This window comes from Mandrillus leucophaeus, unplaced genomic scaffold (assembly GCF_000951045.1).
Source record: "Mandrillus leucophaeus isolate KB7577 unplaced genomic scaffold, Mleu.le_1.0 Scaffold38, whole genome shotgun sequence".
NCBI lineage: Eukaryota > Metazoa > Chordata > Mammalia > Primates > Cercopithecidae > Mandrillus > Mandrillus leucophaeus.
In genome coordinates, this window is record NW_012104031.1 from 2,476,291 (window position 1) to 2,488,821 (window position 12,531).

The 12,531-nt window shown below is 39.2% G+C and overlaps 2 protein-coding genes and 1 pseudogene across 6 annotated transcripts in view; 1 reads left to right on the forward strand and 2 right to left on the reverse strand.

Annotated features, from left to right (window-relative positions):
- Positions 1-12,531, reverse strand: part of ZC3H11A (zinc finger CCCH-type containing 11A) — a 57,189-nt gene that overhangs the window by 44,179 nt on the left and 479 nt on the right. Inside the window, exons 2-5 of one of the 5 annotated variants that reach the window (XM_011990474.1) lie at positions 12,217-12,278; positions 11,970-12,120; positions 6,929-6,982; positions 5,538-5,596 (exon numbers count right to left, since the gene is read on the reverse strand). The gene's annotated coding sequence lies outside the window, so the exon portion shown is untranslated. Of the gene's footprint in view, positions 1-5,537; positions 6,983-11,969; positions 12,279-12,531 lie in introns of all 5 variants that reach the window. The other 4 variants (XM_011990469.1, XM_011990471.1, XM_011990472.1 and 1 more) reach the window with 4 other exon arrangements.
- Positions 2,098-3,257, forward strand: LOC105547144 (annotated as a pseudogene).
- ZBED6 (zinc finger, BED-type containing 6) lies at positions 8,014-11,739 on the reverse strand. Its single transcript, XM_011990467.1, has one exon. The coding sequence runs from the start codon at positions 11,041-11,043 to the stop codon at positions 8,110-8,112; it is 2,934 nt and encodes a 977-aa protein (XP_011845857.1). The 5' UTR covers positions 11,044-11,739; the 3' UTR covers positions 8,014-8,109.

The following is a 12,531-nucleotide window of genomic DNA, read 5'->3' on the forward strand; positions in this document are numbered from 1 at the left end:
TGCAGTGAGCCAAGATTGTGCCATTGCACTCCAGCCTGAGCAACAAGGGAGAAACGCCTTCTCAAAAAAGTAAATAAAATAATAGTAATAATGAAGAAGAAAAAGATGACAACTGCGATGACGACGAAGAAGATGAAGACTCAAATTTCTAGCCCCTACCTTCAAAAATAGATTTCAGTAGAGGAAAGAACAGAATACACACTGATGAAAAACATAGTAACTGAATTACAAGAGATTACTGACAGGACATCTCCACGAATCCAAAGCAAAAATGCCAACGTATGTCACTAAGAGGGAAATTGTATATGAAATGAAAATAATTCCAGAAAACTCAATTTCTATAAATAGAAATTCAAAAAAGGAATGGAATTTGTAGAGATTACGAAAGAAACAATATAAGAACATTTCCCTAAATTTGATGGACTTGAGTCTTCACATTAAAGGGGCTCATCAAATGCCAGGCAGAACTTTTCTTTAAAGACATCTCTGCTATACACAGACATGGTGAAATTTTTGAATTCCAATGGTAAAGACAAAATCATACAAACTTCCAGGAAAAATCAGATTGACAACAAAGAAAATCAGACTTGACATTATTAGACTTCTCATCTGAATCTCTACATGCCAAAAGACAAAATGCTATTCATCCAGAATTTAAAGGAGATTATGACCTTTAAGTTTAAAATTTCAAATTACATTTCACAGATAGCTCTATACCACCTATGTACTCATTCTTTTGAAAAATAAGAAAGTATTCTAAGAAAAAGAATTTACAAAAATGTACTCAATGAAAGTAGAAAAAAAAAAAAAACAGGCCAGGCACGGTGGCTCACACCTGTAATGCCAGCACTTTGGGAGGTCGAGACAGGAGGACTGCTTGAACCCAGAAGTTCAAGACCAGCCTGGGCAACATAGTGAGACCCAGTTTCTACAATAAATTAAAAAATTAGCCAGGTATGGCGGCATATGTCTTTACTCCCAGCTACTTGGAAGGCTGAGGCAGAAGGACTGCTTGAGCCCAAGAGGTCGAGGCTGCAGTGAGTTGTGACTGCACCACTGCACTCTGGTCTAGGCAATAGGGCAAGACCCTCTTTCGAAAAATAAATAAGTAAGCCTGGGCAACATAGTGAGACCATGTCTCCCTCCCAAAAGAAAAAATTTAGCTGGGCGTGGTCCATGCATCTGTGGTCCTAGCTACTCAGGAGGCTGAGCTGGAAGGATCACCTGAGCCCAGGAGTTTGAGACTGCAGTGAGCTATGATCACATCACTGCACTTCAGTCTGGGAGGCAGAGCAAGACTCTATCTCTTAAAAAAAAAAAAAAAAGCAAGACAAAACAAAACTTTGTGCCACATACATTACAAACTCAAGAAACAGTCATAATATTTTTACCAATAGCCAGGCATAGTGAGTCACGTTTGTAATCCCAGCTACTCAGGGAGCTGATGCTGGAGGAAGACTTGAAGGAGTCTGATGCTGTACTGAGCTATGATCACATCACTGTATTCCAGCCTGGGCAACAGAGCAAGACACTGTCTCTAAATAAATAAAAATTTTAAAAATGTTTAAAACAGCTGCTTTGGACATCTGATTTATGACAGATAAAAAATCCTAAATAAAGCATTAGCAAATTGAACTAGCTGTATATTAAAATAGTAACATGGTCAGGTATGGTAGCTCATGCCTGTAATCCCATAGCTTTGGGAGGATTACTGACTTGAGGCTAGGAGTTTGATACCAGCCTGGGCAACACGGTGAGATCCCATCTCTCTAAAAAAAAATTAAAATAAAATAAATAAAAATAACACTACATAATCAAACAGGTTTATTCTGGGACTAGGAATGGGTTAACATTAGGAAACTCATTATATTTAATAGAGTAAAAGGGGTAAAAAACAAAAAACAAAATTCTGTAGTAATTTTTGAAAGACTTCAAAAAAGAAAAAATGGTTAAAAAGTGAAGAAAAGTATTTGAAGTTGTCTTTTTTAAACTATTAAAATAGCTTAAAAAAAAAAAAAAAAAAAACCAGAAAGGAACCTGAAGTACAATATCCACTCAATAAAAACTTGGTAAACTATAAGGTACTTCCCAGCATAAATGCACATAATCACCAGAAATCATCAGCATATGCAATATGGCAAAACACTAGAGGTAAACTAACTCAAGATAAATGAAAAAAGGACACCCATTCAACTGTCTTCACCATCTTTCAACACTGTTCCTGATGTTCTAGTATATGCATTAAGAAAAAAAGGTGTTAGGCCGGGCACAGTGGCTCATGCCTATAATCCCAGCACTTTGGGAAGCCCAGGCGGGCTGATCACTTGAGCCCAGGAGTTCGAGACCAACCTGGCCAACATGGTGAAACCTAATCTCTACTAAAAAATACAAAAATTAGCTGGGCATGATGGCAGATGCCTGTAATCCCAGCTACTCAGGAGGCTGAGGCAGGAGAATCACTTAAACCCGGAAGGCAGAGGCTGCAGTGAGCTGAGATCACGCCACTGCACTCCAGCCTGGTGACAGAGCGAGACAAAAAAAAAAAAGAAACAAAAAAGGTGTTTGGGTTTCTTCACAGCTGCTCAAGATGAACTGATTCTTCAGGAAAGTGAAATTAAAGCTCCGCCGCCCAGCCTGAATGACTGCATTGGCATGGTGGACAGCAGGGCAGAATCCACTGACAAGAAGATTACTAGATTGGATACTGAGCTAGTGAAGTGTAAGGACCAGATTAAGATGAGAGGGGGTCCTGCAAAGAATACCGTTACGCAGAAAGCCTTGCGAGTTTTAAAACAAAAGTGGATGTATGAGCAGCAGCAGGAGAATCGCACCCAACAGTCATTCAACATGGAACAAGTCAATTACACCATCCAGTCATTGAAGGATACCAAGACCACGGCTGATGCAATGAAACTGGGAGCAGGGGAAATGAAGGCATACAAGTAAGTGAAAACTGATCAGATTGAGAATTTACAAGACCAGGTAGTGGACATGATGGAAGATGCAAACGAAATCCAAGAAACACTGAGTCGCAGTTATGGTGGCCCAGAATTCATGAAGATGACCTAGAAGCAGAAGTTGGATACACACTGGGTGATGAGCTTGTGGCTGACAAAGACAGTTCTATTTAGATGAGGCAGTATCTGCACCTGCAATTCCAGAAGGTGTTTCCACTGACACAAAAAACCAACGACGGAGTTCTGGTGGATGAATTTGGATTGCCACAGATCCCTGCTTCATACATTTGCATTATTTAAGTACATCATGTAAAACAAACACATATTATGGGACCATGAAATACTGATCTTTCGAAACTTACCATAAGAGATATGTTTCTGTCCTTTCTTTGAAGGAAAGTTTAATTACATTACTCTTCTATTTTTTTCCTTTGAGACTCATTGCTTGGGAAATGCTTTCTTTGTACTAAAACTTGATTCTGGCCAGGCACGGTGGCTCACGCCTGTAATCCCAGCACTCTGAAAGGCTGAGGCAGGCAGATCACGAGGTCAGAAGTTCAAGACCAACCTGGCCAACATGGTGAAACCCCATCTCTACTAAAAATACAAAAAATTAGCCGAGCGTGGTGGCGGGCACCTGTAGTCCCAGCTACTCAGGAGGCTGAAGCAGCCGGGAGGCAGAGGTTGCAGTGAGCCAAGATCGCCCCAACAGCCTGGGTAACAGAGCGAGACTCTGTCTCAAAAAAAAAAAAAAAAAATTCACTACTGTATCAGAAGTGGGTATTCTGATTCTGTGATTTCCTCAACACTACATCTTGAAATCAATAATGAATATTTCTTGATATCTGATGAATAGGACATTTACTCAATTTTTTCCAAAGGAAAAAAAGGCATAAATTACAAACATATATTAAAAAGATGAGACAGGCCGGGCACAATGGCTCACGCCTGTAATCCCAGCATTTTAGGAGGCTGAGGTGGGCGGATCACCTGAGGTCAGGAGTTTGAGACCAGCCTGGCCAATATGATGAAACCCCATCGCTACTAAAAATACAAAAATTAGCCGGGCATGGTGGCATGTGCCTGTAATCTCAGCTATTTGGAAGGCTGAGACAGGAGAATCACTTGAACCCAGGAAGCAGAGGTTCCAACGAGCCGAGATAGTGCTATTGCACTCCAGCCTGGGTGAAACAGCGAGACTCCATCTCAAAAAAAAAAAAAAAAAAAGAAGATGAGGCAAAAAAAAAAAAAAAATCCAGAACCTGCAGATTACGTGCTTGCAAACTAGAAAATCTATCAACTAAAACAAACTGAAAATAATAAAAATATAAGATCTACAAGAAGCAGTAAATATCCTTCATACCAGCAATAATCATTCAGATGATAACACAGTACCATTCACAGTAAAAAGATATACAGGAAGAGACAATTCACAATAAAAAGATATACAAGAAGAAAATGAAGAAGTATGCAAGACTCACATTAAATTAAAAACAAAACCAAAAAACTATGAAACTAAGGCACAGAAGACCTGGAGAATGAATAAATAGAGTAAAGGATTAAACAAATTACTTCTCCCCAAAAGAATGCACACATCGAATGTAGTTCAAGTCAAAATCCCAATGAGAGTTTATTACTGGAACTTGATTATAAAATCATCTAGAATCGTTATTTAAAAAGGAATGGGAGGCCAGGCGTGGTGGCTCACGCCTTTAATCCCAACACTTTGGTTGGCCAAGGCAGGAAGACTGCTTGAACCTAGGAGTTTGAGACTGGCCTGGGCAACACAAGGAGACTCCATCTCTATAAAAAGTTTTAAAAAGTAGCCAGGTACAGTGGTGCGCACCTGTAGTCCCAGCTACTCAGGAGGCTTCAGCAATAGGATCTCTTGAGCCCAGGAGTTCGACATTGCAGTGAGCTATGATCATGCCACTGCACTCCAGCCTCGGTGACAAGAGCACAAGACCCTGTTTCAAAACGAAACAAAATAACCCAGTGCTTTTCTCCAAGAAGATAGAATTACAGGAGGATTTCACTTTGGCTATACTGTTTTTACCTTTTTTACAATGTACATATATTATCAAAACAAAGAAAGAAAAAATATGGGCCAGGGGCAGTGGCTCAGGCCTGTAATCCCAGCACTTTGGGAGGCTGAGGCTGGTGGATCACCCGAGGTCAGGAATTCCAGATCAGCCTGGCCCAACATGGTGGAACTTCATCTCCACTAATAATACAAAAATTAGTTGAGTGTAGTGGTGCATGCCTATAATCCCAGCTACTCAGGAGGCTGAGGCAGGAGAACTGCTTGAACCCAGGAGGAGGAGGTTGCAGTGAGCCAAGATTGCGCCATTGCACTCCAGCCTGGGGGACAAGAGTAAAACTCCTGTCTCCAAAAAAAAAAAAAAAAGAAAGAAAAAAATATGTTTCCATTCAAAAACTAAAAGTTTGTAAACAATTATGTACAAGCAAAAATATCTGAACAATGACCTTTTAATTTCTTACTGATCCATGAAAATTATGCCTTAAATGACAAGAATGTTCACTCCTTTCATGACAAAAATGCCTGCTTCCCCCACTTACATTAGCTGGTTGTTCTCACAGGAACGTCTGTGTCTTCACTGACTTCCAATCTATTACGCCTGTAGGTCGAACCAACACTCAATCCATGAATTAATAATAATGAGGCAGAAAAAATTTTCCTCTTCACACTGCCAAGAAAACCTCTCAGCCACAATTCAAACACAGCATGTGTTTTTAAAACATCTCCCAACTACTGGGAGATAAAGTCCATTCAAATAACCTTTGTCAGACTGGAGACAGCTAGGGTTAGTTATCTCCTCAAAAACAAAAACAAAAACAAAAAGAGTTCATTTAAAGATGAACTTGAGAGTCAAAGGATCATGAAAAAAAAAATCCATCTTCCATAGCTGAACAATGTAATTTAAAAAAAAAACAAAAAAAAACCATCAGTTTTTCAGTAAGATCCAATTTCTGGTCTTCAAGATTTCTTCACCTATTAAGAAAAAAACAGAAACCTTCCCCCATCTTTATTATCTGTATAATAAAAGCATACTTGTATGTAAAAATATAGTGTTTTATGTATATAATATACGTACAGATATATACTAACTGGCTTATACACACACACACATATATACACAAATGTATAGAAATATAACATTCGGGTAAGTTTCCCCTTTTAAAATGCACTATAAAAGACTTTAGATTTGGGTTCATTATAAAAATAAAGAACTTACTCTTATACCAAAGTATCATGAACTTACTGTTACACTAAATTTTGCCCAGCCCACAAAATAAAGACGAAGGTAAATCCTTACACATATATCAATATGTGTAATATGGATGTATGTATATAAATCCATCATCGTCATCAGGGAGTGTTTAACCAAAAAAGATAGAAACGTATGGTAATAGAGTAACTACAGAGTGGAGCAGCAAGCTGTAGAAGGCAGAGCAGCATTATAGCCATTCTAAACTGGCACTGTCAAAACACAGAAAGCTTTATCTAAGGGAAAATTTATTTCTTATTTTGTATCAACACCAGTGTCACTGGTTTGCCATTAAATAGTGGCCCTGGAAAGGCTTGCTTACGCAGCCTAGGTCCAAATTCTTTACTACTAATGGCTACACCTAAAGACTTTGTAAGTATATATTTACTCCAGTTAGTAAAAGGGTAAACTTTTGGAGTTGAGATTTCACTTCACAATGGCGTATTTACCATTTAAGAATTTCAAAAAAAAAAAAAAAAAATCAAAAACAAAAACAAAAACAAAAACCCTTATTTTGATACATAGAAATGAGTTCTAAACTTTGAAACCAGCCCAGTAACAAAGCAATTTTGATTCTCATGTAATAAATACTACATAATTTCTAGGCTAAATCTTGCCAAATACTATCCAAGACAAAACTAAAGTCAAAACTTAAAAAAAAAGTGGACACCTTTTACTCACACTTAATACTAGTCAATTTTCCAGGAATTTTTTGGGCAGGGAATATCCCCAAATCTAAAATGAAAAAAAGGAAAAATTGGGATCTCACATTAGTTATTCAGTCTGAAACTTTTAATAGACTTTTACTAAAGTCATCATTTTCTGGCCTCCTACTCAATCACAGAAACATACTTTCAGAGTAAAAAGGGATCTTAAAATGAGATCAATTCACTCATTTCACCAATGACTCCTAACACATAAAAATACCGACCTGTTAGTTTTCATTAAGAATTCAATGGTCGAAACAACCGCACAGTTAATACAGTATTATGGGTCATTAAGTATGTTTTTAAAAAGATTACCTAAAATTACAGAAACAATTTTTGGGAAATATCTACTGGGTTTTTCCAAGCATGTTCAAAGGGCTCTCATTACAATTCCCATTCAATCTTTTCCAATTCTTGCAAACGTTTTAGTCTGTTTTTACCCATAAATCATTTGAAAGTACCTACACCATCCTTGTTATTTTTATAATATTTTGTAAAGGTTAAAACAGATATTTCAAAGACTAAAAGTATATTTTCCTAATTGTTTTCTAATATTTCCCTTTTATGTAAGATCCAATTCTAAATATTAAGGGTAACACTATCATACTCGACAATTTGAAATTATAAAGCTGACCAGTATGAGGAGGCAATTAGAAATTTCCAAATATAAAACAATTTCACGGGTTTTCTTTTTGCCAAGTTGTAATTAAGCATCAGGGTTTTTAAGGAAACAGAAAAACAGAGGCAGGAGGAATGCCAGCCTAGAGTACTTCTTTCTCATTTCGTTGGTTTCAGAGCAATACAATTTCCCATGGTGGGGGAAATTTTACTTAAAACCAATTACTAGTTCAACCTACCAGGCAGAAAGCCTAAGGCCTTTCAATGCTGCACTATATTTTTTTTAATTAAAAATATCTTTTCTCTCTCATTGGTATAAGCAAAATTTTCAAGTGCTAGCGACAATGAGTTATAGCTATGAAATTTTTAATCTTCATTTTATCAAAATTATATTGCCTCTGAGGAATTTTCAGCCCTTTTGTGATTTCAGGTTTCCCCAGATGTGTTTATAAAGATAATGATTATATTTAACAACTATAGCTATTAAGATACAGTAACACAGCAAAAAGTTGCCCATTTTAAACGGAGAAAAAGAAATTAAGGCAGTATTTCTTTTTCATTGCTTTGAACAACTTCATTCTCAGGATCCCAGCTCAGAACCAATGTAGAATAATCGTAGTTAACATTTTTCAAGTTCATTTTCAGAAACATTAGTTGTTCTATATTGTCAAAGTCCAGGCTCATGATCTGTTTTGGATGAAAGTGGCTATTTTTAGTAAAGATACATTCAGATTGCCAACTACACATAGGGCAACTTAGATACTGGATGGCAACCTGGGTCAAAGCTGGCCATATGCTTATCTTCCTCTGCCAGTAAATTAAAGGGTCATCACCTCCTGAGAGCTCTGAATACTTCTCTTTGAAGTACTCATCCACAACTGCTACAGCAGAAGGGAACATGAAGCTTTTGCTTCCAAGGGCACAACTGTCTACAGCTGAGCTATCAACAGAACCTGAATTGGAGGTGCCTTCTTTTAGAGATGAGGTAAATGAATCAGTTCCTACTGTAACTGAGGGACAAGAAACTTCTGAAGTTGGAATTTGGCAGATCTCTGGTGAAGATTCCATATAATTACAGACCTCTTCTGCAAGGAACTGCTTATAAGTTTCTAAATCAGCACCTTGAGGAAAAAAGTCTTCCAAACTGTTTTTAAAGCAAGGGTCTAACAAAGTAGCCAAGATACAGGGCTTGGATTTAAGCATGGCACTTAGTAGGGTATCCGTTTCAAGTTTCAGAGATAAACTATCCACCAGATTGAGGGCCTGAGTAATACCTCTGACTTGAAAATCTTCTCTGAGTTTCTGCAAGGAAAGGAGTAGATGATGGATTAGGGGTAGCACCTGATTCAATCCTGCGGTCTTCACGCTCACTTTCTGGGTAGCCTCCTCAAATGGCGTAAGAATATCACAAACATAAGTCATTAGAGTCCACTGAAGGGAGGTGAGCACAACTCCACTGGCTCTACCAAGACTATGGTGAACTGAGTAGCAATGCTCCAAGAGCCATTTTAACATATAAAAAGTAGAAATCCAATGGCCAGTTTCATCCTGCTTCAAATTCTTCCATGGAAGTTGGTGATCATTTTGGAACTCTTGCAGTATCTGACGGGCCTTGACCGAATGACTAAAATGATGACAGGTTTTCCTAGCAGCCACTAACATATTCTCAATGCTTTTGTGCTCACAGAAAAAGTCCTGAATGACCATATTTAAACAATGCAGGAAGCATGGCACATGGGTAAAACCACCATCTTTGATTGCATGTACCACATTAGAGGAATTGTCAGAAACAATGAAGCTAGGGATAAGGAAATTTGGAGAAAGCCACAGACCAATCTGGTCATTTAATTCTTGTAAAATATTGGTTATCAAACAGTCTTTAGCCAAACCTGTAACACAAAGCACTGCCCACTTTCTAAAATCGGGGATCCTGCCATTATTGAGAAAAGATGCAGTTTCCAAAGAAACCCAGTGTACAGTCACAATAAAATAGTCAGTGGATGGGTCATGGGTCCATATGTCAACAGTCAGGTGTATTTTTTGGCTTTGAACATTCTCTAAAGTTAAGAAAATTTTTTCTCTGACACAATCATATAACTGAGGTACAGCCTTAGTGAAAAAGTAAGTCTCTGATGGCAACCTATAATCAGGGGCCACAATCTGCATGAACCTCTGAAAGGCTGGGGTTGAGAAGTAGTTGTAAGGATGCATATCCTCCACAATCATTTGGATAATTGCTTGACTTATTTGACTCGAGACTGGATTTCCACATGTTGTTTCTCTCTCCTGCGCATGCATCAGAGTGCCTTGCTCTGCAACGGGAATAGGACTTTCAGATCTATTTTCAACCTCTAACATAGGTTCATCTGAATCAGAGTCACTAAGGTCCTCAGCTGTTAAATCTTGGCTGCCTGTAGACTTTTCTCCATGCAAGGCATCACTCAAGAGATCACTTCTCTCAGTCTCAGCTTCATCTAATCCATTTGCAACAGCACCACTGTCTTTGTTGGCAACAGCCCAATGGATAGGATGTGTGGCTTGCAGGTGTCGTTGAAGTGTTGAAGTCCCTAAGTGGGACCCTGGCCTACCCCGGCTCACGCTTCTTTTACATATATTACACACAGCTCTTGAGATGTGCTGAGGATCAGTGTAAAAAAAATTCCAAACGGCAGATGTCTTGGCTCTAGTTCCAGGAATTAAAGCATGCTTGACAATGTTACTTTTGATGAGAAATCTCCCTCTTTCTGCCCTTAGGGCATCAGATGCTGATTTATCATGCTTCTTACCCATTCTATTATCATCTAATGGATCAGTAGGAATATATTCAAAGCTTCCATTGCTTCCAGAAGAGGGAGATAAAGATACATCCAAGGTAAAGTCCTCCTCTCCACTAGTAACTCCAAACTTGTTGGCCCTGGTCCAATGAGGTGAATGCCTTGCTTGCAGATGTCGCTGAAGAGTAGATGTACCAAGATGGCTACCTGGTTTACCCCTGCTGACGCTTTTCTCACAGAGGTTACAAATAGCCCGCCAGGTGTACTGGGGGTCAACATGAAAGAAGTGCCACACAATGGAGGTCTTGGCTCTAGTACTAGGCAGATAGATCTGTTTTTCTATATTGCTCTCAAAAAGACTTTCTTCATCCTGCTCAGCGTCATTGGAAGCTAACAAAGCAGGGGCATCTGCAACAGGCCTCCCAGATCCCAAATCCTTACTAAACTTCTTGGCAAGAATCAATTTTTTTCGACGCCTTTTCCCCTTAATTCGCAAACCCTTCTTTCTTTTCTTTTTAGCAGGCTGTTTGGCCTCTTTACTCACTCCTTCCGCTACCATCTTTTCCTCTACCACATCTTCTTCATCTGTATTAGAATTAATAGGAACACATCCCAGAATCCCAGAATCACTAAAAGTGCTGCATCTTCTGCCAGGAGAGAGTGAGGAAACTGGTACACTTAAAGTACATACACTCATTCTCTTTATGTCTCCACAATTCGTACCAGAATCCGTTAGAGGGTTTATAACTCAAGCAGAAATACAGCTGTCCCTCTCTACTTGCATTACCTTTTCTCCAATTTCTATGGGGAATCAAATTCCCACTGGACCAATAACTTCCAAGCCCGGTTATTTTTGGAGGAAAAGTGACAGCAATGGAGAACATTCCCGAACTCTTTCTTAGAGGGCTTTAAGGTCCCTTCCAATTTTCTAAGTTCTGAATTCAAATAGTCCAGTGTCCTCATGTTACAGAAGTTAAGAACTGAGTCCCCCTTTCCCAGAGTCACAGAGTTGGTTAGTAGCAGCTAGTAGCCAGGTCTTCCAAATCCCAGATCCATGGTCTTTCTGCTTCATCAAGAACTATATCTGCTTGAAATGCCTTCGCCTTTTAAAATATATATTTTTATGATGCCTCATGATAGCGACATCAATTTCCCTTAATTCTGAAATTAACTATTTTCAGGAAATCTCATTTAAACAAAAACATAGTGCATCATTCAACATTCATCATTTAGGACTGTGATTTGCCAATACAACCCAAAAATTCAATTCTGGAAAGCCAACACAGACTCCGCATACTGGTCACAGCAAATGCTAGTTGAGCCCTTTCAGTTCTAACTAAAAGTAATACAACCTTTTAAAAATGTAACTGGCTGGAAAAAAATGCTTTGAGAATAAAATTTTAAAACAAGGTTAAATGCTGCATTTTCAAAGTACTATTTGTATCAAGAGTTAATTCAAGTTTAGTTTTCAGATATTTTTAGACTGGAGAAGCTTTTACAGCCTATAAGTAACTCACAAGTTGGACGCTATAGGGATAGCAAAAAGTGAAATATGAACTTTAAACCACTTCCATTTCTTTTCGCTTGATCCCTCCCCTTCCCCCAATACCTACATACATTTACCCTAAAAAGCATCGCTATCTCTAGTTCCACAGCCTCCTTCTCAAGGTCCAGAACCAAGGCCTGGAAGATGTCAACAATATAGGCCTTCCCCATAGGAATCCGCACCGATTATGGGAGTTTAGGGGTGTTCTTCATTACGGTTTCACCAATCCTACAAGGAGAACGGAAGTGTCCCTGTTGCTCTTGACTCCGACGCTGAGGGCCAGGGGTGGGAGTGTAATGAGGGTGGGGAATGGGTGCAGGATACCGGAATAAGGTCGGTGGCTTTCTGTATGTGGAGTTTGAGACAAGCTCCAAAGTAGTGGGACCCTGGAGAGGAATGAGAGTAGGTAAATTCAGCGCCCGGCACTCTGTCTGATTGATTTAGGCAGTGAGGGTCCGCTCAACTCGAGAAACTGTTGCCCTGAAGAAAGCAATCTAGTGTCAGTTCTCTCTTCGGATTCGGGGGAACAGTCGGCTTTCGGGCGCTGCTCCGGGCTCCCCCAGATTAGCGAACACCGGATGTGGGGGAGGGGAGAAAGGTTGGCTGGGAAAGGAGCAGGCGCCGTGGGGGTGGGGTGAA

Bases quoted from the DNA above. Each gene is read 5' to 3' on its own strand.
- ZBED6 (XM_011990467.1), bottom strand. From the start codon at position 11,043: ATGAGTGTATGTACTTTAAGTGTACCAGTTTCCTCACTCTCTCCTGGC.